The 27577-nt window shown below is 35.1% G+C and overlaps 1 protein-coding gene across 7 annotated transcripts in view; it reads right to left on the bottom strand.

Annotated features, from left to right (window-relative positions):
* Positions 1–27577, bottom strand: part of KDM4C (lysine demethylase 4C) — a 297838-nt gene that overhangs the window by 75129 nt on the left and 195132 nt on the right. For all 7 annotated transcript variants that reach the window (XM_032095412.1, XM_032095416.1, XM_032095415.1 and 4 more), the window contains exon 18: positions 4090–4275. In XM_032095412.1, coding sequence (XP_031951303.1) covers positions 4090–4275 — 186 coding nt within the window. The remainder of the gene's footprint in view (positions 1–4089; positions 4276–27577) is intronic.

Raw genomic sequence — 27577 nt, forward strand, 5'->3', positions numbered from 1 at the left:
AAAACATATTCACAAGTATACTCTGTAATTGATGGCGTGTGCCAGAAATCATTCCCTGACAGAAAATCTTACGAATTTATTGATGTTAAGAATGTCATTTTTGATCAGAAAGGACAGCTGTTATGTAAGGAAGTCTAGCAGAGCAAAGAAACAGCTGTGGTAGTTACAAGATTATTGAGAAAGCTGTGATTTAAAAAGCATGATTTTCTTTAATGGTACCAAAGCCAAGAGTGAACTAATATAGTGGCAGAAATACAGAAAACAACCAGATACAAAGAAAAAAACTCTCATCTCCCCTTCTGTGTGCAAACTGCAAAAAGATAAAAGGGAAAATTACTTTCTCCTTAATCTTCTGTATGGCAGGAAACAAAAACCTTAAATACATAAACTATGTGAGTATGAATTCAGAATAACTATCATGAAATAGGTATCTGATGTACATCTAAATACCTAGAAACTTTCTCAGGCTACAGTTTTTAATGAGGGATCCTAAAATATCTGAGACTTATTCCATTCAGCAACATAACTCTCATGTCATCGTTTACTCCTTGGAATTCGAATTTAGACATAGAAATTATGCATGACATTTCAAAAATAATCCAGCTCATGATTTTTCAATAACATCACCTTCTGAATGCATGGCTTAGTCTTTCTGAGATGTTCAGGGGCTGGCAGTAGTTAGCAGACAGTGGCAAACAATGACACTGCGTCACTAAGTTACTCAACAGAAGGATCTACAGCTTCCATTGGACAACATCCCTTCATTCCCTGTGTCCTGCAGAGGTTAAGAACTGGCCAATAATGGTAGAAGGTAATTTTAAATAGCTCCAAAACCAGCAACAGCAGGTATTTGCATTTTCTGCCTTCTAAAAGACTGTTATTCTTTCAAATGTTACTGGGGCTGTCTAGAGAGCCCCTTCCGTTCACAATTTCTAAATGAAACAGCTGTGAGAATAGGTTTGTCTCCAGCTGGCTTTTTCTGATCCACAGGGCTGTCTTTGCTAATCTCATATGGATCTTTTGGGTTTGGTTCTTCTTCTATTAGAATAGTTGCAGACAACTTCTTTTTCTCATTTTCTTGTGTATGAACAAGTTCCTTTAATCAAAATAAATCCATCTGCAGCACCTATTCTCAACTGTACTTCCAAGTGTTCTTGCAGTTTTGATGACAAAAATGTGAGTGATACGTTTCATGCCCAGAAACAAGCACAGTCAAAGAGAAAAAAATAAAAAAAAAACAAACCAAAACCTGTAAGTAGCAAATCACAGAGCCTTCCTTGTATATTGACAGTCCAATTTACATAAAAATTAACATAGGCAGTGACAGCAATAACCCAAAACACTGTATAAAAAATTTTTTTCTGCTGGCAAATTTTTGTGTTACTTCTAAAGCTGCACCTTTAGCAAATACAAGAGGCATACTTAGTTTTGAGTCCACGAACATGCAGAGAACATATTTTTGAATTATCAACATTTAAAAACTCCAGCTCTTAGTATTTCTATATTTACTTCATTTGGCAGCACCAGATGAATTCAAGGATTATTGCTTCCCCTTTTGATTTTCTCTTCAATGATTTTTCTTCAGAAGACCCCACCAGTGTTTTCAATGACTGAACACACAAAAGTACTTCAAAATACTGAAGACAATATAGAACCTGATCCCAGTGGAAAAGACTTACTGAAAGTATGTTGATGAAAAATTTTGCTTGAGTTCACAGCCATAATTAAGTTGGATGCATACTCTACTTCATCACTACAATAAGCTCTTGCCTGAGGTGAAGAGATACACTAACAATAGTAATAATACACATTTATCTATTTAGGTAGGTCTTTCTTGTTGAGCACCCTCATTGATTTACATATTAAAATACCACTATAGGTATGTGTCACAATTTTTCCTAGTACCCAGAAGTCATTCTTTGATTGAGTTTTTGGGTTTTGACTTTTTTTTAAACTTGAAGAAACCATCAAACACAGAAGGTAGTCACTGAGCATTTAGACACAATACTTAAAGATCACCATCTTGATGAAAAATCAGACCGTTTTTAATTTTTTTTTCCTTGAAATTAGGAGAAGTGATAGTTGTCCTTGCTTTATGAACAATGTTTTCTGTTAAATACAAGAAGAGATTTTTTACATACTGACAAGACAATTTATTTGACTCCTGTAAAAATTTGCTAAGTGAATATAATATTTCAGTCCGGATGATTCCCTGTTCTGCTTCTAAGCAAGGAAAGTAAAACAGGCAAAAAAAAAAAAAAAAGTTGATCAAAAGTAAGATACGTTGCTATGCCTAATGGTGAAGAGCAATGTTATTTCTGCATGAAGAAATAGCTAATAGCTAAGAAAAGCATAACAAGAAAACCACTGGTGAAAAAACTTCCAAAGGCTTAAAGATGTGATTAGATTAATTATCCAAAAGACAGAGTATAAAACCAAGCATTTAAAAACATATGGCATTCTCCTTTGTCTCAGGAGTAAGCTAAGAATTTTACAGAAAAGGATTCTTTAACAACGTATCTGCTCTTTCCAAGTTTTGACCCAATTGAAAACACAAAAGCCTAATTTTTGTTTCTCTTCTGCAAGCCTGACTTTCAGCTGAGCCATGGAAAAAAAAAGGTAATAATACTGAATCTTTTCATAAAAGGTTAGTGCTGAGTTTCAGGGAAGGATGTAATAGTCTCATTCCAAGATACTTTCAATGTCCTTCACACAGCCTCTTAAACAATAGCCACACAAAATCCTGGCTTTTTCCATAGTTGATGTGGTTTCTTTACTTGTAGACTACCTAATATAGGTCAAGAAAATCACTAAGAAAGCATGAGATTTATGGGACTGATGCAAATCTCACTACCTAGAATATAAAGACTTTTTCCAAAAAGATACTAGAAAAAATTTGGGAAATGTTGGCCCTATTTTTACTGGCCATTAATTTAAACCAGTAATTTTCAGCTAATTATAAAGTTTTCAAAATACCCCAAGTAGAGTATCTTAAGTTGCCTGTACAGATAGAGGTTTGTTTGTTTTTAAAACCAGACTAATTTTCTTGGAAAATGTTTGAAGAAATTAAAACCATGTAAAGTGTACTGGTTTAACATGTTAATTCATCTTGTAAAACAAAAATATTAAAAAGCTTAACAATTCTATGGAAAATTTAAACAGGGATAAACAATATATCTCCCTTTTTAAGAACCACCTGCAGATTGAACACTCAGGACTGATTACTCTAGTTGGGAGGCATTAAAATTTACTACACTTGAAAGAAAATCCTACTCTTCAGTAGTCTTGTCATTAAGACCAAGGATTCACTGAGAAGGTCTTGAAAGAACAACATCTATTACACAGACATTACCTGGGTTTATATCTTTCATTCCTAAGGTATAAAGGAGAAAAAAAAGTCCAACTTGACTAACTTACCAAGTTCTTTTAATAAGACTATGTTAAGTCTTTCTAGTTTGCTAGGAAGCAAAATACAGCTTTAAAAGCCCAAGATGAGCAGCAAGAGTTCTCTCTTAACTGAGATACCAACCATTTATTCAAGTAAAAGACATTAAACTAATTCTTCATTGTGTCTCATCTAAAATTAAAGGCTCCTCCTCAGCACAGAATAGAAATAAAAAGGCAGTCATAACATGAATTTTCATGGCATGCCAGTGTGACTTTGCCAGATGACAGAATAATTATAATTGGATATTTTCAAGAGACTCTTTGGCTGCAGAACAAAGATTTTACATATACACCACATCCATTATCTCACAGGATCTCTGAGTATTTGCAAGATATTGTGATCTGGGTATTTATAATACACTTCAGGTTAACAAAACAGAGAACTCAGAGATTTGTTCTGGCTGTCAAAACAATATATTCAACAAGGACTTTAAATGCAAAAACGTGTTAGGCATATCAGGAATTATTTCTCCCAGGTAACCGCATAAGGAAAAACTTTCAAGGTGTAATAGATTGCTAAGCATGAAAATATGACAGACAGAACTACTATAATACATAGTGTGGATCCTCTCCTCCATTTTCTCTGAAAACATAATTTAATTCTGCAATTCCATTTTTTAACAAATAAAATATATTCCTTACCACATTTTGGTTGATCTTGTGCCTGAAACATGTGATGTAGAAAACATATGGCCAGTCATCAGGTTCCATCAGCACTCCTGTAGCGTGGGCACAGGTAACATGGAAGGATGCTGGGCAGCGTCCATATGAACACTGAATGCAGGCACCAGAGATTTTCTTAACTCTCTGCCTGCAGAAGATACATTTCTATAGGAACAAAATAAGCAGAGTATTTTCTTTGTTACTCCAACTTCACTGACTCGTGCAAGTAACTCAAAGACCAAAAAGTTATTTGTGATCCAATTATTACATTTTTTACCTTACAATATGCACAGCAAAAGGAAAAGCATTTATTAATTACAAGGAACTTAGTAATATGGTAATTAACACATAGCATTTTTGCCTTTTTATATCAATTTGAAGACAATCTGTTCCAATGCTATAGCAAGAAAAATAGATAGATAGATAGATAGACAGATACTTAAAAGTATAATTTTAAATTCCATACTCTGAAAATTAACCTATTCCTCCTAAAATTGGTAAATCAAAAAACCTATACATGATTTGACAAAAAACAACAGCAAGACTCAAAAATAAAGAGAATAGGCACACTGAAATGTAGGGCTAAACAGGACTTCCATATATCATATAACTTAGTTCCCTACTATAAAGCTGGACTAAATATATATGTAGACAGTCTTTGTAAAATGGCTAATCTAACACCTTCAGGAAACAGTTTCTACAACATCCTCAGATAGCCTGTTACAGTGGATAAATCTAAGTCAGAGATGTTTCCTTTATCTCAAGCCTTTGCATAATTCTACAGCTGAAGGCTGTTCCTAAGACCATTTTTATTTTTTAGCCTGGTTTTCATTGGTTGAATATTTAATATAATGTCAATACAGTAGCGTGTATTTCCTCATGTCATGTACTCAATCATCATGTCAACAGACTTACTGGTATCAAGACACACTGGTTTCTTTCCTTTTGAAAAAATGAAGACCACATCAAAATAATGTCACTATTTTCTAAGTGACACAAGTAAGGAGCCACTAGGAAAAGAAGACGAAGGGATATAAGCTAGGTTAACCAAGTCTGGGGAGTAAGTTCTAATATACTAAAAAATACAATACAAGATGAACAGTACCTTGCCACCGTAAGGCATTAACAAGCACACCAGGTAGAATAATTATTTCAGTAACTTCTATGGCCAACTGTTTTATATCACATATGAGAACTATCCTCTGATAGCTCTCATCACAACTAACAAAAATGCAAATGTTATTGATGATCACAAAATTATCTCAGCTATCATAAATAGATTTTATGCAATGACACAAAACAATTAATTGAGTCAAACATACTCTTGGAATATTGCTTACTTCTATTCGTTCTAAATTTGCTGCCCACCGATTTGTTAAACACACTCATCTGCCTGTGTTGAGAACACAAGTAAAAATAATTTTGATGTGTTTTTGCTACATGATTAATAATTCAAAGTATTTACTAATAAGTCACGTCTAATTCTTATTCACGGGTGACCAGAGAACTTTTTTCTCCATTGTTTATTGATTTTCATATTCTGCATAAAATCAGCAGAAATTTTATTATATAATTCAGCACTTAAATAACTTCAATGACTTCTGGCACACAGTGACAGAAATAATACTGGTAAGGGCTAGTCCTGCCACACTCACTGGTTCTAGTTCCTGTATCATCCTGAATGTGAAATACTCTTGAAGTTCTGCCTTCATGTTCACCCTTTGAAAGCAAACTGCCTGCATGGCATTGCACAAGCAGAAATTAAGAGTAGTGCCTAGCATCTGAACTTAGTGAAAAATTTTAGCTATCATTCACTAAAAGGACCAGAATTCAGCTCACTCTACTGTACCACCATCAGGTTTGAAAGCCTTATAAGACGTAAAGATGATTTTGCCATCACAAGAAATGTTTCAGAGATTTCGCTCATGTGCTGACATCTTGTTGTGCGTTTGTATTCATGTGCATGAGGTACTTTTCAGGTAAGTGGAGTAACTGTTTTCCAAGGGAGCTTAAAGATTTCTTCTATATATACATATTCAGAACCGACTAAGTGGAAATTCCAGGTAGATAATACAATTGAAATCTGATATGTGAAATGTCTAGACACTGAGTTCATACAAATAACAGCACTCCTCCGTAATGCTTTTTCATAGATATACACATAAACGCACCAATCCAATTAATGGAAGAAGAGCACTTATGAGTATTAAAAGAAAAACAAAATAAAGCAACAACAACAAAAAAAAACAACCAACCAAAACCCCAACAAACCAACCAAAACCCCAACAAACCAACCAAAAAACCCCAAAACCAAGACCATACACAAAAAAATCCCACGTGTCCTGAAACAAATACCCCAAAAATGCAGTTCAAACAAAATGTGGAGAATGAGGAAAAGGAATGAATTAAAGTACAGCTCAACTAGCATTAACTGAAGAAATTGTAATGTTACAGCAGGAAGTGCCTGTCCCCTTTAAATTACTGGTTGCACATGCACAAGGGAGCAAACATGTAAACATTACAATGTGTTTTTAAGTTTCTCCTGCATCTTACTAAAGTATTATAAAAATCTGGGAGATGCAAAAATCTAAAACTACACTATGTGAGTAATGCTTCATAAAAAAATATGAACTTACAATTCTAATTATGTACAACTGTTCTTCTATATTAATATTTTAAGGTTAATTACCTTCCAGAAGTAGAAAATCTGAGGAAAATAAAAGCCATGTAAGGACAGCAAGAAATGCTGAAAAAGAAGCTGGAAATGTAGTCAGGAAAACTGCAACTGGGACACATTAAATGGCATGGCCAAATCCTTGGAAATTAGAGTAAAACTTCATCCCTCCCCATAAGAGAGGCTGATTATTCTGTTCTCTTCCAGCACAGGTTAACTTAAGGAGAACATGTCTGACAACCCGGCATAGTGTGAGCAAACCCTTCTCACAGTGTTTTTCAGAGTTTCAACTTGAAAGTACTGAAAATAATTAATTAAAAAACAAGCTGTCCAATTACTATTGTCTATAATCTTATTTCAGTCATGTTGGTGTTAAATTAGTGTAATTCTGATGAGAAGTAAAGTTGCTTCAAATTTACTCTTCTATAAAAGGAACGCTGCTTGGCAATATGTATTTCTGTGAATGCAGATTTAAGTCTGCATGATGAAAGTGAAAAAATTCCTATTTAAACCATGCAATAAATCCATCTCACTGCCAAATACAAGGAAGGTAATTGTTACATCAGTTAACTCCAAAACATTAATCTTTTGTGCTACACTCATATACTCTTCAGGTATCAACAAGATTAAGATCATGGATGTGAACAGGAAGAAAAATATTACTGTACATGCAGGAAAAGAAAAAGCATCCTATTTCTCCCTGTCCTTAAGGAGTACCAGAAGAACTATGAAAACCTTCTTTCAAGGATGCAGGAAAATAATCAAGATTTGCAAATAAAGAAATATGCTTCTTATTTTATGTAAGATGCTGTGTCCTTTGTCCAAGCATGACACTGAGAAGGATGTTGCAGATGTATCTATCTCAGCTTTACAATGACTCTCAAACCAAGGCATGAATTTTGAAAAGTACACATAGAAGTCCAGTATACAAGCAAACTACAGCTTGCATAACTGTATCAGGAAACATAGCCCCATTCAGACATAAGACAAAAAGCTCCTTCATATTTGAAACTATACATTGAATAGTCAATCCACTCTAACTGATAGATAAAATCAGAACACATAGAATAAAAGCAAAGCTATAAAAAACCTGTTTTGCATAGACTTTTGGAACATTAGCTGAACTACATGAGCTGTATATTAGCTGTATGTTAGCTGTATATTAGCTATAGATAGTAAACTGAACTGTGCTGTGTCTGGCCCATACTGGCAATTCTTTCCCTCCCTGGCTTGTGAAAAATAATGTATTTCTCATACTCTCACTTGGGCTTCTACAACATATGAATTTAAATCTTTTTTTCAACTTTGTGATACATGAAAAAAAAGGGGAGGATGATGCCAATGTACAAAAAATAAAAAATTAAAATAACCCCACTGGAAGAGACCAAAGGAAAAAGGCATTAGAATCTCATGAGAAAAAAGGGAACTACTGGCTGTGAAGACTGAGGTTTCACTCTCCCCCCAGCTCTTCCCTGAAGTCTGACTTTCATAAGTTTGTAAAATGAAGGAATCGTATAGAATGGAACCAATCACAAACTATTTCTGCAAAAGAAAAAGTCTGAACACCTCTTTGTCAGAGCAAACCTTGTATTTAGGTATGTAAGTATGCTACTTGTGAAATGAAAAACTTTACATACCATGAACACATTTTCTAAAATACAATAATGTTAATTCAATGCCCAAATGACAGTTTTTCAGTAACTTGAAACTACAGCTGTTCCTACCAGCTAAAGCAATTCTAGACAGCTAGGAAGAATGTAATTTTGATTTAATGATTCCTAGATATTAGTGCAAAGCAGAGACCAAGGGGAAAGTAGCTGAGGATCAATCTTAATCAGAAATCCAGATGAAAAAGAATTGGAGAATAAATAAAATTGTTTATATAACTGGAGATTAAGAATATAGGACAGAACAATGTACTGCAATTTTCTAGATTGTGAAATGACCCCTTTTTGCCCCCCAAAAGAAAAATATTCTGGTGAAAATGAATTCCATCATCACGGAATAGCTCTTTAATGTTAATAGTCTGCAAATCTATAAACAGAATGGATATTTAAAAACTAGTCTGGGGAAACCGGATGTCAGCATTTTGCAAAAGAAAGCCCACTGGTAACTTTTATAATAATTTTTATGCATCCTTATTTAAAGATTTAGAAATTGCTTCCCTCAAAAGGAGTGGTATTTACAAATAAAATTCCAGTCCCTAAAAGGGGATCATGAATTAATCACAGTAGCAGTGTTTTCTGATGGAAGGATTTATGAAAATAAGCACAAGCTGAGGTCACAGCAAAAAGCCAGGGATGGATTTTAGGAAACAATTTTGACTATTGATTTCTCCCAAAATTATCTCTATGCCTTGTCAATCAGAGTGACTTAAGTGAAGGAGTTCACTGTAGTAAAGCATTAAATGCTACAAAAAGAAGCTATTTCAAGATAGCCTCTAAAAATTATTAGATTTCTGAATATTACTAAAACTCATCCCATAAGAGTTCTGCTGCTGCTGCTGCAGTTGGTTAGTAACACTAGTCAGTAACTGATTTGTATATTCTCTTTCTCTTTTACATATTTGCCAGCTTTTTGCCTTCTATGTATCATTTGAAATATTAAGACAGAGACACCATTGTTAACATTAAGAAAATTAATGAAAAATCACAGGTATTTTTTTTCTATAATGTCTTCTTTATCATATCTTCATTCTGTAATTAATCTATTTTGCTTCAGAATTTATATTACCAAATAAGCAATATTGATACTATGTATGACCACACCCTAGATTTGAAAAGTCACCCCACTGTAAGCAACAGAACCCATAGATACCCATAGATTTTTAACAGAGCAAAGATTTTACAGGGAACACTGACAGAAAGAGCTTCACCAGCTTATCAACTGTTATAACCTGAGACTTACAGTATAAACTGCACAGTGAAACGAATCTTTTCCATTCTAAAGCCAGAACATGGAATAAAAGTGAGAAAATATTATAGCACAGGTTGGTAGCAAGGTACTGGCACAAAGATTCATTAACAATGTACAATGCAGTCAGAAGATGCATACTAGGAAGACATTTGACGCATTATCTGCAGACTAGTGAGCGCATGTTGTCTGCACAACCATCTTTTAGAATACAAAGTCAGCACTTAATTTTGGCAGAGAGCATGGTGTGTTTCTATGGAAACAAACTCATTACTGTTTTTACGTTTTATGTTTCCTTTTATTCCTGATTAATTTAAACTGAGATGAGTATTGGAGCTATGAAACTGAGAGATCTTAGAATCAGAAGATGTAAAGAAAGAGACTGTTAGATGATCTATTCTACTTCATTGCTCAGCATGTTTAGGCAATTATATAAAATTAACTAGGAATGTTGTTAGAAAAAGTATCAAGAGACTATCTGGCATCACTCTGGTATTTCAAACATAACAACCAGTACCTCAGGGGGAAAAGCCCTAGTGCTTATAGAAAATGATTTGTAATTTCTTACTATTCAGTAAGTCCGCCTATAGGATAGGGTTGTGGCAAATTAAAGATGGCAGACATTATCTAGATGTAGGCGAAATTCTTTTAGTTGCACATTTCAGCAGAGAAGTAAACATAACACTTCTGCATCAGTAGCAATTAGAAACAATAATCCTATTCTCTAATAACTCTGTGGTAATGTAGTTTTGGGTCTACTCTCAATGAGTGCACTTGTAAGTTGTTTAACTTTGAACTAAACATGAAAAGATACTGAAATCGTGCCACATATACATACTGATTTAAAATACAACTTTAACAGCAGACAAAAATCTACCAGGACTTGCCAAAATCACATATAAATACAGTATCCATCTATTATTTCAGTCAAACTGTTAAGGTACGAATAGCTTCTAATTAATAAGAAAGACAAAAATACAGTGCAGAGCTAAGAAAAATCTTGTTTCTCCTGAAGCATGGATTGTGTGATTGTAATGAAAGAGTCATTAACTGTAGGTTAAAAGAGAAAGAAAAACAAAATACTTGGTGAAGAAGTACTTATTTTGAAAGTCCATGAAAGGGTTTGTGCTCCTGTGATACACTATGCAGTCTCAATAGCTGGTAAAACAAGTGTGTGAGGCAAAAAGTAAGAAATAAAAGGCCATGTCAGGGCTTCAGCTGTGGTCTGCACAGTAGTACTTGCAATCACCAAATCTGTGACTATGCCATATCTTGGCAAATAAACTGCTGTATATTTATTTTCAGTATTCTTGAAGTTCTCAACTTCATAATCACATTTCAACACCAAGCACTGCCATTAAGTCCCTACTTCTTTTCAGGCTAGTGCAATACCACTAGTATTCTATACTGTCAGAGATACTCTGAAAGTACATGAGAAGTCTCTAATTCTACCATAGAATAAAAATACCATATAAACATATCTCTACTATCTCCTCAGTTTTATTTACAACAAGTACTAAAAGGAAAACATTCAATCACCAACATTTTCTTCAAAGAGAAGAATCCCTATATACATAGGGAATATTCTGCTAGCACATATTAACTGAACACAAGAATAAACCCCCCTTTCTTCCAGACTCATATACACCAGGTGACACTGAGAATTTAGTCATCCTAACTCTTCTTTTACCCACTTCGTATCCACCTGCTTTCAGAAATAATATTATGTGACTGTGAGCCCAAACCTTATAAGCAGACTCTCAAGATTTTATCTTTAGTTTCTACATAGTCACTTTTTTTTTAATATGCATTTTTATTAGAGTACAAAACAAATCTTTTTCCCAGACAATGTTTCTTTCCCTGTAGCTTTCAAACGTTGCAGGTCTTCTTTTGTGTTTCTATCCCCCACAATTTTCACCTTCTAGTCTCCAGAATGTACTATAACAAACACAGAAGCTTAAAAAGACCTTTTTTTCAGAAGCACTGTGCCTGTATTCAGTGCATCTTTCAGGCATCCTGAAGTGAACAAGAAATGATTGATGCTAGTATTGGAAGGGCAAAATTTCAGGAAGATTAATACAGGAGGCTAGAAATAATCTCCTTTTCTTTATTCTTCAGGAAGAAAGCCTTTTTATTAAAACTTTCCTTCAGATTTGCATAGACCAGTTTGAATAGATTTGCCATTTACACAAAAGCTAAAATATCTGACAAGCTGTGAAATGCCATTTAGGCTGAAAAGGTGATGAGGCATCATTTCACTGCCTCACTGCTGCAGCCTCCAGGCATCCCATTATTATACTGTAACTGCACTTTTTCCAGCTGATTCCTACAGGCATTACAGGAATTTAAGGCAATGGTCAACTTCAGGTTCTTTTCTGCACTGCAGTCATTCAGTCACACAGTTCTAAACCCCAGTGTGTGGCACAGAGACAAAACAACTGTGCAAAACAAGGACAAAACTATTCCAAAGAAGAATGGAGGTTAGTGGGGACCTGCAGAGCTCATGTACACCAACACTGACAAAGCAGACCTAAATCAGGTTGCATAAGGCCCATCCACCTGACTTTTGAACATCTGCAAAGACAAAGATCCCTCAACCTTCCTGGGCACCTGTTGGGAGTGTTCAACCATCAGCTTTCATAGTAAAAAACTCTTTTCACAACACTGGAATTTACCATATTCTGATTTGTGTTCTTTGCCTCTTACTACAATGCACTTCCAAAAAGCATCCATCTCCCTGTTGCCTGTATCCTCTGATTACCTTGGTATAAATAGCAGTGAGATCTTTGCAAAAAGGTGTCTCTTTTCCAGGTTGAACAGACCCAGTTTCCTCAGTCCCTCTGTACATGTTCTGTGCTCCAGACCTGACCATCCCAGTGACCTTTCATTGAACTTGCTCCCATATGTCAATAAAAGCCAGACCAGGTGCTGTCTTAACAAAAGTCAAATAAAAGCGAAGGATGGATCAATACCTTGGGCCTGATGGGTACACTATTACAAATCATGCCCCAGATGCAGTTGGTCCCCTGCTGCAAGGGCACACTGCTGATTGATGTTTAACTTCTCCATCATAATCCCCACTGGTTTTCCTGCAAAGCCAGTCAAGCTAAATTCCCGTGGCAGACTTTGTATTATTCAGTTTCAAAAGAGACAGACTCCCCATAAAATACAGCATGGCTATACAAAATAGTTAGAGAAGACATCTAGAATTTGCCAGCTCAAAAAAGCCTTTAACAGGCAATGAATAGAGAATTTTAAGACACTGTAGGGCCATTTCAGGCTCCAACTCTTCATGAGTTGCCATTTAATGCACAGCATTGCTCTGAGTAACATCATTATTTATACTTGGTACAGAAATCAGCACTGTTTCTACATAGTTTATTTTTTAACAATTGCCTTATAGTACTTCATATAAACACATACAAACGCACATAAATTTGCTATTCTAATAAGAGAGCAGTTAAAATTAGACCACCGAGATGCAGCATTGAAAGGATTATATTCTTAGTAATATCCAAAAAACAATTTAAGAAATAAAAAAAAAATGCAAAGACAGTTTTTATCAAAATAAAGGTAGCACCATCTAATAAACTATCATTTTTGAGAATGGCTAGTCAGCAAGGCAGTATCCATAGACTAAAAATGTAGTTCCATACAGAGTCAAAAGCAAACAGTATTACTAACGAGATAATCATACAGAGTTTAAGACACGCAAGTTTAAATGCTCAGAAACAAGAATCTTGTCAAGCTCAAACAGAAACCTCTGATGACAATAAAAGCACACATATCAAAATTCCATCTACCTACTAGAATGACATTAATGTGCTGCTTTGCATCTTAAAAGATTAGAAGGCAGGAATGGACTTCAGTATCTGTCCTCTGGGCAAGAAGGGGTCATGGCCAATTATGTAGGTGAATGCACTTTGCCTCTGGGAAGGAAAATATTGTGCTTGTGAAGTACACTGAATGAGGGCACAGCTGCTTGTCAAGTTGTTCTCTGTTGAAGGGAAGCTGCTGTGGACAGAATACACTATTAGAAAATTAGGATAAGTAAAAACATTTAGTGTACTTACGTTACTGGCCATGTTACCTGTCATTCCTACAGTAAATCAAGCAAATGCGAGTCATGCCATTCCCAGGTACTAACAATGGTATATAAACGTTTAACCAAGTAAGTCAAAACTTGGAATAAACAGCTATTTCAGAATTAGAACTCTATAGGGTATTTTTTTTTTGGTGCGGGCTTCTTCTTTTCGTTCTTGTTGTTTGGGGTTTTTTTGTTTGAGGATGAGGTCAAGGCACACATAAGTTTAACATGCACTGTATCACAGAAAGTTTACTTTTCAGTTCTAAAAATCTTGAGGGACTCCATAGTTTACAAAGAAAAGATTATTTCTGAAGCTTTCAGCCAAAAGTCAAAACCTATTTTTCAGCAGAGTTGATGTTAACATTATACCTAACCGGAAAATACTGTCATTTGAACAGACAAAAGTGATAAGGCAGAACAGAAAATGTATTATATTCTTTAAGACATACTAAAATGTATTAAAAAATTCTACAGTCTAAAATCAATCAGTTGTAGTATCTCAGAAATAGAAAGCTATTTCTAAATGTTTCCTTCATTTCTAAGTCCTGTACTAACATCACTAAGTAAATAGTCAGAAGAACCAGATGCAGAAGAGGGTGAGTCTTGCCTTAGAGTATTTAGCCATCATAAAAATTCCACAAATCATTTTTCTCTCTAGACTGAAACATATTAGTTGTTAATATACTTACTGGTTAAAATTATTATTGGCAAAAAATGCAGAAGCATTATATTTAAAATGGTTTTCCCCCTCCATCTTTAATTTGTTTTCCTCTTACCTTCCTCCCGAGATTTAAAAAAAAAATAAAAGAACAGTATGATGTCACTACTGCAGACATGTAAGCAAATGACCTTTTGGTTAAGAAAGTATCACATAGTATCATCCTTCTTGCATAAACCCAAAGTATGTGGAGGTAAGCATAGTTGCAAGTGTTCCAAGTTTGCTACGGAAACAACATTCTTATTTCAAAATATTACAACTGCTCACTGTGGACTATTGGCATGAAAGCTCCCAATCCAAGCTCATTGACAGCTTGTGGAGTGGACAGATGAGGCATGGAAAATGTTTTAAATTAGTTCATTTATCTTGCTCAGACATGGGAAGAGAAGGAGAATTTTTCATGTTTGTAGAAAAAAAAGCAGTGAGAAAAAGAGAGAGAGAAGTGGGGAAGAGGGGAAGGGGGAAAAGGCAGGGGTGAAGTTGACTAAAAAGTTGGAGGAAGGAAGGAAAAACGGTAGAAGGGGGATAAAAGTAGGATAAAGGAGTGATGGGAAAGAGAGCAAAGGTGGAACGGGAGAAAAAGGGGAAAGAAAGCACCTTTTTATACAAATTATTACCAGTTAAGCTACATTTCATACATAACGTATTTTTTGTTCATTAGAAAATATACACCCCAACACTAGCCAAGCTAGCACATGTTCTTAACCAGTTTTGATTTTATCTCCACAGTTTTCTGAGAATGAACACTGGGTTTTATTACTGCATCAAACACATCGAGATTTAAATGGTTTTGTCCTAAGGACTCTGATTGTCCATACACATCCAAGATGAAGAATACAATAGATTAAATATTTAGTTAATACAGTGTCTTATTGCCATGGATGCTATTGGAGCCCAAGACATGATAAGGGGAATGGCTTAAAGGACAGACTAATGTTCCAATGCCTCCTAAGAATATGATTCTGACAAGTTCAGACAAAGATGGGTTTTCTCCTCCTGTTACGAGCTTGGATCACTCTATGGTTACACCTAGAAAGGCAGCCTAGTACTGTATGAAACCACTAGGAGAACCAAAAATACCTGATGCATACATGTCAAACTTCAGTGAGAAGCTCACAGGGAATTTTGCAACAAATAATGAAGTGCTTGGAAATTTATGTAAGAACATAGACTTTTGTGTATCAGAATAATGAACAAACATTACAAAGGTCTGCAATTACTGACTGTTTCAGCGGTATCAGTTCTAATTCCTTATGTAAAGAAGCTTTGAAACCTCTTTGAATTTGAATGTACCGTATCATTCTAAAAGTAAATAGAACAGTGAAACATGCAGTTCAAAGAGAACCTGAAGAAAAAGGAACGTGTGTCTTGGTTATTTCCAACAGGGACACCACCTATGGATAACATTTGGTTATATTTGTACTGCTACTTCATGTACACAACTTCATGTAGAAATATGTATGTCTAATGTTTATATTTGTAATTTATTCCGCATGTCTTCTCCTTTAACTAGCTTTTCAGACACAGTGATTAGGCTTGAAGGAAGTTAGATTTTCCTCGTATCTTTCTCTTCAATGTTTTTCATTTTCTAATTTCCAGCTCTGGGAAATACTCCATATCCTTGATGGACATGGAATTGATTTGTTTAGCGTGAGTATTTGGCAATGACTGTTATTGAAGGGCAAGCTGGTCTCTCTTCCACTGTGATGCCCAGTCCAATAAAACTGCATTAGAAAAAGAAAATTTTTATAAGCTAATTACCTGTTCAGTGTGTTTACTGTCTCATCTATTTGGTCTAACTGGATCCATATAGCATGCAAATGATTTTGTTCAATTTTGAAATACCCTTTTTAGCATCTTTGGCATCTGGCTGCACACTTTTCTTTCCCAAAAAGCATAATCTATTTACCACTGCAAACAGAACTTCATTAAATCAATAAGTACTAGCCTGACCCACTGGCCCAGTTGTCTAGTTTTGAGAGCTTCTTTCCTTCTGCTTTTGTATCACAAAAATTTTCATGAATGCAGGACTCATTCACAGGAAAACAAACTCCTAAGTACAGATCTAATTTTAAAGGTAATTTCAAAAAAATCCCTACCAAAGGCTATCAGCAACAATATGTAGAAAAGTATGAAAGCCCAGTATTTTAAAAATCACAGAACAGCAAGAACATCCAGCATATAGCCTGACTTTTGACACCAATTTTCTAAACTTCTTTTTGACTAGTTAGACTTCTGGAAGATAATATTTCTCTCCACACAGTGCAACCAACTTCTTTGTTAATGGACCACTAAAAGATGCTTCATTGTGTCTTAACAGCATAATACATTACAGAAGTCAGGTGAAGAAAGGAATTACACCTCTCAGTCTGAAGACATGTCATATAAAAAGCCATAGCTGATATTTCCAGAAAGAAATATAACAACAATCTGCAGACATAGCACTGCCAAGTAATTGGTGAATTTTTGAAAACTTGTCTATCATCAATCAGAAAAGATTTTTTATCACTTGCCCAGAATTCAGCTGAACCCTTTAATAAACTAGAGTCTGACTGAAACAACCAACACTGATTTTAACATGCCATTCATATGTCTAAGCAACTTGATAAATTTTTAGAGCAGACATGTAAAATATTTCAAAGCACAACGTACTTGTTTCAGCTCCTAAATAATGCAAAATTGACATAGTATACTATGCTCGGTCCCTAAAAACATTTTAAATGTTTATTCAGGAACTGCAGAGAAGTTTTCACCCCATACACTGTCCATTTGCTACACACAACCTAGTGACTCAGGACCAGAGAAAAAAGACATGGCTATTTGGATCCCTGAAGTATCACAGTATAGAACAGCTAATACAGGGATATGGAGGCACTTGTGATATCCAAACTTTATGTGTAACTGTGAATCATTAATATACTTATTTCTGCCAGTCTGTGCAACATTAAGACTAATAAACCCCTGTGACTCCTGTGGTGGGGGCACACACAGTATAAATCTTCATATAGACTGTACTTGGAACAGTGCACCCTTAGAACAGTGTCTGAGAAGACCCTTAGGACTCCTTTCTGAGAGAGCTCACCGTAGCCTGAGATCACACAGCAGACAACACCAAGAATCTGTATACCACAGAAAAGACAAAGATCAGTCAAGTCTGTAGATGACAAAACTGGTATTTCCCCACTCCATGTTAAAGGGGTTAACATAAATCTCTGTAACAATAATTCACCTTTCTTTTTTAACTTCATCTAAAAATAGAAGCTTCAACAGTAAGGAGGTCACATTTGTTAATCATGCTTTTTAAAAGTTGGGTTTAAACTTTTTACAGAACTATTTCTAGAAGAACAAAGGAAAGCTGAAAAAGGAAAAGGACACAGAATCTTTGTTACATTTAGGATTCAAAGTCTATGTTTTATTGCTTTCACTGCTTCACTCTGAAATACTGGGGGCGGGGTTGGGTTTTTTCTCTCATTTTATCTCATTACTTTGACTCATATTTTTAATTTATGATTAACAGCCATTTTTTAAGCTTTGAGGAAGTTTGTCCAGAGAAACATAGAAGTTAGCAGAAGATCACGCTAAGTTCTCAGAGATATTTATCACTAAGTCAGAAAAAGGCGAAGAACATAATCAATTAAAAAACTTAAGTAAAGCTGCTTTATCCTAATGTGAGATATCAAAAAAATTTTATTGTATTTATCACCATTCATTCTTTAAGACAGCAATCCTATGTTTCTTTATGCAAATGTTCAATAAAAGTAGAAACTCTTGTCAATTTCCTCTATATCCTTTTGCCCTGGAGAGACTGGATATAAAGACTTTTGTGATCTAGAGCTGAAAATGAATGACTATTAAGTAGAGACAAGTTTAGTTATCAGAAATCAGGCAAACATATATTCTGAACAAAATCACTGAAGTTTTGTTTTTTGTTCTAGAAAGTGCATTCTGAGATCCTGGTGATAAGTTCCACAAAACCAGTTGAAGCTTCTTGGAAATCTTCACTACCATGACTAGCATTTCCAGTGCCAGAAAGCATGACTCTATATGAACTACTGTGCTACTCCAGGCAATTTTGAGCCTAGTCTGCATCAGTTTGATTAGTTTTGTTTTATTGCACTGAGATGGACAGAAGAAATGGTGCACTTTCATGTCTACTTATATATATATTTACAACAGTACACTCTGCACACTGAACTAAGAGTTTAAAAAGTGGTTTGCAAATGAGTTCCAGACACTTCTTAGCTTCTTTCATTTTGTTTGACATACTTCTGAAAGAGCACATTCAAAGTCATGATTCCCTGTACCATTTCCAGAGTTGTTTCTTAGCTAATTTTTATCTGTCACTTAACTGTTTTCACTACTTGAGGTCATCTCAACCTGAACCTGTTTCACTCTATAAGCACAGCCATAAGACCTTTTAAACTTGAGAAGATCTCTGCTTTTACTGAAGTTCCTCTTTCCACATTACTTCTCTATCAACTATCAACAGCAATGAGAAAAAAAAAATAATAATCTTCTTTTGATTTAATGACCTCTGTAATTTATCAGAGACACAAAAACCTCAAAAGTATCAGTTGAACAAAAAGTGAAGACCTAAGTAAATCTTCTAAGAACTTTTAAACTCAAAATAGATGACATTTTTCAATGGTACATGACCTTATTCTGAATAAGCAATCTTGTCCTCTCAATTGTCAATAAAAATAAAATAAATATGACTGCATATGTGCAACAGTCTTTTATCTACTCTTTATGTACAAATTAACAGTTTGAGTGGCTTATTTGTCTTCAGCCAGGTTTTTCACAATTGACCTTCTTTTCTTTCCTTCAATACCCCTGAGGCCCCCAAAAGATGGTAGAATACATAAGAAGATGTATGAAAATATAATGTATTGAAGCTCTATACTCAGTGACTACCAAGACTACTGAAGTAGTAAATATCTAATCAAGTTCTCTCACTTAAATTGATATATCATACAGTAACCAAAAGCAAGCAATAAAAGCCTAGCTAGTTCAAGAAACGGTCAATAATTTAAAAATATTGGAGGTGGGGAGAGGTATGTATGTTCTATGTTTATGCAAAGTTCAGTATAATTTAATACAGTCTGCTCTCAGTGTTTAAGTAATTTCTATGTATGGTCAAGATTGTTCATAATTCTAATAGTCTTTCTATGACCTGTGGATTTTACAGTATTAACTACCAAAAAACAAAGACAGAGATTCAAAAAGTGTAATAATGTGGTTATTGTGGTTCCCATTAGTGAAAACATGACAGCATGTATTTCAGTGCTCTCACTAAAGCCATTTAAATTTCAGAACTGTAGAAATATCAAGTTTAGAATGAATATGATTCATCTTGCATTGGCTGGGCATTATTTCTGTTCCTTCTGCTTGCTGGAGACAAATTATACAGCTTGTCCATGATTAGGTACAATTTCTCCACATTAATTTTTGCTGATTTTTCAATTCAGCAAACATGAGAAAAAACTAAGATGTAGCAAATACATCCAGTAAAACTGCATATAACTTTTACAGCAGGAATTAAGACAGAATAATTTCTCACTGAAAAAACAAACAAACAAATACCAGAAGTAATGAGCACTATAGAATTTAAATACTTTTGGGGGGTTTTATTCTCTTATTTTTCCAAGCTGCATGGGGAAGGAAATGCATGGAATTGCATACTACTAAGTTATCACTCACTATGAAATGATAATTAAAACTCTTCATACTTAGTTTAGCACTCACAGACATTTATTGCAATGGAATCAGACTGCTCACTTCGTAAGAGAAGAGGATTTGTTCAAGAAAAGACATGTTTTACTAAATATTTTGGAAGATACAGCAGGCAGAAGAGAGGTTCCTAAATGCAACTTGGAAAGTTCTTAGGTGCTAACTGATTGAACTCCAGGCAAAGAAAGCAGCACATGTATCCTGTCAACAACAAGCAACGAAGCAGCAGCTGCCTTTTAGCAGTGAGGCAAGTGTTAGAGCAGGCATGTGAACTGTGATTCTTGAAACATGACATTGTGAATGTGCATTGCCTCATGACTTTTCCAATGTGAGTTTTTCAATAAATTAACACATCTGAAACCTGACCCAGGACACTTGAGTTTAGCATGACAGAAAGATCTTCATCAGGGCAGACTGCTGACCACAACATAGATTCATTCAATCACACAATTTCATGAGGTCTCTTCTGCTCACACTGACATTGCCCTAGCACTTATTACTAATGTGTAAGGCAAAATAATCAGGCCTTCATGTAATAAGCATGTACAACCTGAAACACTTGATTTTTCCACAGCGCATGCTTTAAACCACATACCAGATAAATTAATTTTTTTTTAAAAATCCACACAGAAAGCTTGTTTGAAGTGTGGAACTTCAACAAGAGCACCATAATTACTATTTTCAAGCACTTGTCAATATGCAGAAACATAATAACTGATGATTAATATGACAAGTATGGCAAAGAATAACTGACCTGTGCTTAAAGCTAGGACGAAGTGAAAGATACTGAAAGACAAGATCAAAACTACCAGATAAAAATGGGTAACTATGACACGTTCCTTACAGGTGCTTATTACCAGGAGTACAGACCCCAGAGGTCTTCAGGAACACCTCTAAGGCAAAAACTCAGTTTTCACATCCCTCCAGAGCCAAGCATTGAAATAAAAAGAATCTCTAAGTTTTAAAGAGTAACTCTAGAGAATTTAGTCACCTAGTCATATTGCCCAAAGTTTGTTAATTAGAGAATCTGAAAATGCACACTCACCTACTTTCAACCTATCTGTTTTAATCTGCAATATTTCCATATTCCCTGCAAGTCTAATGCAAGACCCCAGGTGTCCATCTTTAACGCAGTGAGCCAGTGCATCTGCTCAAATGCATAATGCTGTTTTCCACCACAGTGAATTTCCAGCAAAACATCTTTTCATGAAAACAGAATGCTTTGAAAAAATATTGAAATAAAAGCAACATGCTGCTTTTGCTTTGGCAGAGCTGAGAATATTTTAAGTATCTATTGTATTTTCATGTCTTTTGATATGCTGCCTTCATTAATGAATAAAAATTTCATACTTTTTCTGCCCACACATTCAATTTTTTTCCCAGAAAAATATTTTCAAACTTAGACTCATGTGTCCCTGTAAATCTCCCCTGAAAATCAAAAAGGAGAATTTAAAAGTTCCTACATTTGATAAATCCATCTGTTTTTCTTGATATGAATTCTGTACATTTTCTATTCCACCGAGAGCAACTGATGGATTTCACTGATTGATAGACATAGCTTACTCAGAATGCAGTAAGACATAAATGTATTAATATAAACTTTTTTTACAAGGATGATACAGCTGTTTCCAGGAGAAAATGCACATAACAACTCACCCTAAATCCTGTTTTTCCAGTTATTTAGTACATAGGCCTAAACAGAGGATGTTACAAGTCCTCTTATAGTCTGTGCTTATGCAGGTCCTTATAAAACAAAGGAGTAAGAGAGACATCACAAATCCAATTTTGTTGCGAATTGTAAGTAGCTGCAAAACACACTTGGACATTGAGTTTGGAAGTATACACCTTTTTCAGGTTTAGACACAACCTGTGACAATTCAAGGCTCCTTTTTGTTATAGCAGTTTAAACACAAGTTTTCACAATAATCAGAATTATTTTTAGAATATAAAACAAAATCCAAGAATTATCTTTTGAACTTGTCAACGATTTTAAAAAGCAGGTTACAGATAACTCTGTAAAAAGACTTTAAATATTTATTAACAGCTGAGAAAACAGGTCAGGCCTGCACTATTTTATCTTTTGACAACCTCCTTCTTGACAATATTTTCTGTAGCATGTGGCATATTGCTTTTGAAAATTAAAATGGCTGTTTCAGGTTGAACCATGCTCTTTTTTGCACATCCAAGAACAGGAAAAAATTTCACAACAGCCAAGAAAGTGAATATAATTGTCCCAAAAGATGTTTATTACTTTGTGAAATCTTTCCGTTCATTGAAAGAAATGAAGCTTGTGTTGTGTTTTACTACAACTACATAAACATGTTGTAAGTTCTGTTACTGTTAGCTGGGCAGTAGCTATCTGGGACATACCTTACAGGGACATGCATATTTCTAGTCTTTTTCTAGAATAATTGCTTTCTCTTTAGTGTGTTCAGAAGTACATCCCAACTGCTAATTATGGAGTAAGACTGATACTGTTCCTCAGCCCAGAAAAAAGTACAATTCCCCCATACTCCTTTTAGGAAGATATTGTCGGGGTTTAACCCTGGCTGGCAACTTAGCACAAAGCAGCCACTCGCTGACTCCTCTCTACTCCCCAGTGGGACTGGGGAGAAGAATCAGAAAAAAAGGCAAAACACATGGGATTCAGATAAGAACATTTAACAACTGAAACAAAGTAAAATATAATGATACTAATAATACTAATGAGGATAATAACAACAATAATAACAATGGTAATGAAAAGGAGAGAGAGAGCGAGCGAGAGAAATACAAAACCAAAGAAAAACAAGTGATGCACAAGACAGTTTCTTACCACCCACTGACTGATGCCAAACTGCGAGCAGCCCCAGTTCCAGGTAACTCTCCCAGTTTATATACTGAGCATGACATACAGTATTAATAGCCCTTTAGCCAGTTCAGGTCACCTGCCCTGGCCATGCTCCCTCACAGCTTCTTGTGTACTTCCTCAACTGCTATGGGACACAAAAAAGTCCTATCGATATTATGTTCATACTAAATCCAAAACACAGCACTGCTTCGGCTACTAGAAAGAAAATGAACTCTGTTCCAGCTGAAATCAGGACAGATATAAAACAATGAAAGAACACAGATTTATTTGTGAAGAACACTACATGCAATGATTTTCAACTAAAGCAATTAACACCTACAGAAAACTTTCAGTTGTGCTTTGCAAAGATAAATGTCTTAACAATCAATGGCAACCAACAAGTTCACCCACATACCTAATAGCTACATAATCATACAGGTACAATGAAAGAGATGTGTCAATTCAAGGACCAGTAGTTGAAAGAGGAAGGCTTTTATCTTTTCACAATTTCTCAGTTAATCAGTAAGGAGAAAGTATTAAATTACTCCTACCTGTTGATTTGCTGTAGCACGTAGCTTGGCAAGGCAAAACGAGGGAAGGACCTGGCTAAGGTAGGGAATCATTGTCCTACTCCTCCTTGAGAGAGTGAGTTTCTAAGTTACATTTGAGGGCAGCACACACTTCAGCACTGCTACAGTTAGTACATTTCCTCCCTCCAACAGCAGGCACACAGTAGACCAAGGTAACACTTACCTCAGGTTTACCACCTGAGGAGGAAAGGACTAAGAAACTACACCTCTCCATGGCTGGGTCAGAGTTACAGGGTAGATAATTGTAAAGCTGTTTGTTTCAGTTACTGCTGAGGTCTTATTTCCCACCCTATGACAAGCCATTCGATCACAACTCCCTTCCTGATTCCCCTCTTTCTCTTTTTCTTCCCTTCAAAATATTAAAGATACACCTACCGTAAGTTACATCTTTCAAGATGCATTAAGTATTTGACACAACATAAGATGATACTGACATAAAAGATCTCTGTTATAATGCAAATTACCCCCCTATTTGAATGTACTACAGTTTGAGGAGCAAGGTTATTCAAGATTGGCTCTGCATTGATTTAAAGTGCTACTGATTTGTAACATGAATTTCAGGAAAGCAGACTTTTGTACCACTGTGCCCCCCATAACTGAAGTTTATTTTTTATGTTTGGATGGTGAGATAGCAGCAAAGCTGTTCCTAAGAATTGGTGCAATAGGCTAAAACAGAATATTTTTTCTGCTTTATCATTATGAAATGTATGAAATTTGTTTAAATTATATAAAAGACAATTCTTAGAGAAATCAAATAGCATTTTCTCACAGTGCTACCTTTAAAAACACTATCTTAATTCTATTCTAAAATCATGGTATTGTAGCACCTCATAGGATGTGAAATATATGTGCCTTAAGAGATCTCAGATTTAATAATAGGATAATTTTTATTACTAGTGATTGCTAGTGATTTTGACTCATGCCTAAGTTCCTAATTAGCACACTCTAACAGAACTAGAAGATAGAAATATTTTCAATAATACTGTGATAAAGAACAAATGCAAAATATAGCCATTAATATTTATAATATTTTTTTAAAGGATTGGATACATTCCATGACTGGAAAAAACAATCTACCTTTTTATTTTCTTATCACAAATATGAAATTCAAAAGCTTCTTAAAATAAAGGAAGAATTTCACTATCGATTTTTTGGAAAAAAGCTCAGCAGCAACTGTAAGGAATAACAGCACAGTAAAAATTGAGTAAGTATGTGAATGGAATATAAACCGTATGTAAAGAGGTTCATGATCTTTGAAGTGCTAAACACTACTGTTTCAAAGATCAGGGCTCCTAAAGGTTTTAGATAGTACATTTTTACTATCTGCATAAATAAAGAAATAGCGACTGGGCAACTGAAAAAAAACCCAAAATATAACAACTTGAAGACAAAAAGCTGCCATGGATAAAATACATATTATATCCATATGATGCTATTGAAAATCATGAAAAAGACATTTTGAAATGGAGTAACCGAACTTCAATATCAAAAGCATTCATCTTTAAAAAGCTATAAAAACATGGACAGGCAACTTTCAGATGTTAGGATTACGCTATATACTCAGGAACCAACTAACAACTTGTACATTCCATGATTCAGCTATGAGTGTCAGCATTATGGGACACAAGTCATGGTAACTTGGTTCTGCAAGACTTCTGGCTCTGTGGCATGAGGTTTTCTGCTGCCCTTGTGTCATTTTGGCTGAAGTACTTATTTGCGTTATAATACCAACAGTATAAGAAATTTATAGACATTTAAATGAGCAACTTTTCCATTATGCCTTTCCCCCAGGACATAGCAATGAAGCCTTTCTTAGAGAACATCCAAAGTTTATTCTTCAATATATAGAATTTTTAATGATAGTGCTCATCCAGGCTTTTACATTTTATAGAGGAAATATGATTGTGGCAAAGGTCTTTTAGCATCTTTTTCATATCAACATAGCTTTTTAGTATTTTCTGCTTCCAGGGTGGCATGTCTGGTATGCTCATCATGAAGATGCCTGAATGCTAAGAAATGGATGTCTCTTGAGGTCAAAATTTAAAAAGGTTATTCCTAGCTGATGTGAGTCAAATTGTTAGTAAAAAAAATACTCTTTCCAAATAACTTTTAAAGACAATTTTACAACACATACGTTGTGTAGCATTTTGAAGGTAAATGCTCTGTGATAATGGCAGTGTTTTCAGTAACACCAGTATGGATATATGTTCTGTGTTTTACTCATGGTATGTTTTCTCTTTCTTATTTGAAACTATTTTTTCCTGTTACTTTTCCTTCTATTTTGTTGGGTTACTTTACAAATATACAATTAACAATTATATAAAACTGACAAGACTGTACAAATAATGAAATTCCATGGACTACACTGCAGTAACTGAGTGTGAAACACTGTTCTGTGACCATTACTAAAATGCAGGTGCATTGCAGGAAATGTAGTTTGCTTCAAGTTGAATGTTTCATTTGACAAATAGAATGGTCAGCAAATCTTATTTTTCTTACTAAGTCAAAAATATATTATAGAATCAGAGAATATTCTGAGTTGGAAGGGACCCTTGAGGATCATTCAGTCCAACTCCTGGCCCTGTGCAGGATACCCTAAGAATCATAGCATGTGCCTGAGAGGCATGAGCCTCTGTCAGGCTGGTGCTGTGACCTCTTCTCTGGGGAGCCTGTTCCAGTGCCCAACCACCCACTGGGTGAAGAACCTTTTCCTGATACCCAGCCTAAACCTCCCCAGCTTGATGCCATTCCCTTGGGTCCTGTCACTGGTTACTAGATATATTTTTCTAAAAATAAATAATGTTCTGCAAATCCATCATCTGAGTTTCAAGTAAGTCAGAAGTCAGCAGCCTCAGTTTACAGAAAGCAATTAAGCTTTTTGTCCTCATCTGCTAATTGAAGCTGCATGGCATGATAATTCTCTTGGGAAATTATGAAATCTTAAGTACAAAAATTATCTACAGTTATAATAGGTTTCCCTCATAATTCAGTAAGATAGGTTGCACAAATTCTTGAAGCTTAAAAATTCTTCTGCATAATCTCTGCAGATTGCGGATTCAATTCCATTGCAAGAACAAGAAAGTATAGGGATGTTCAGGATTTCACACAACAGAAGAAAAAAAAATCCAGATAATTTAGCATTAGGATGCAGATTATTTAAAAAACAGAAAATAGATTTAGAAGCATTCTGTAACAACTCTTGTAAAGCTTTATTACACATCTCATTCTATTTCCTGGCTGGCTGTGAAGGACTGCCAGGTTTTCATTTGGATTCCAGCTGTATCCGGTGTTGATTTACATCATTAAGCATAGTTTTGTCTTCTAGACAAAAGGCATGCAATTCTTAAGAATTATTCTCTTAATTCCCAGCAAATGCAACACAGCTATTATTCAACCAAATTATACTTATTGTCATGGAGGTTTTGAAGATATCTTAGAGCTGCACAGAACTCAAACACACAGAACTGCATACCTCTCCAGTGACAGTCTCTACCATAATTGTCTTTTACATATCTGAAGAGATATTTTGTCAGAGTAATAACCGGAATGTGACTGCTGCCTCACAGTTTACTTCACTGTGTATATCAGTTTCAAAGTACAGTACTTTTTGGATTTGCTTAAGCACTAAGAAGCTTTGAATAGACCCTGTCCTCAGTGGGTCAGGTGATTGTAGCGAAGTAGCAACAGGCAACAGGAACTGAACTGTAGAGCAGTCTAGTCACGGCTGAACAGAGATCAACTTTTGTGTGATTCTTCTTCAGACTAGGTTGATCTCTGTTTTCTTCATTGATTTTTTTCCTAAATGTTTTACATTTAAATGTTACACATAGAAGGTTCTCCCTTTTTTACCAATGAGTTTTAAGGATTGCAAGAATTTTATGAATCTGGGAAGACTTTACTGTGCAAAATTGAAATAGCAGAAAAC

The sequence above is a fragment of the Corvus moneduloides genome, chromosome Z (assembly GCF_009650955.1).
Source record: "Corvus moneduloides isolate bCorMon1 chromosome Z, bCorMon1.pri, whole genome shotgun sequence".
NCBI classification, from domain to species: Eukaryota; Metazoa; Chordata; class Aves; order Passeriformes; family Corvidae; genus Corvus; species Corvus moneduloides.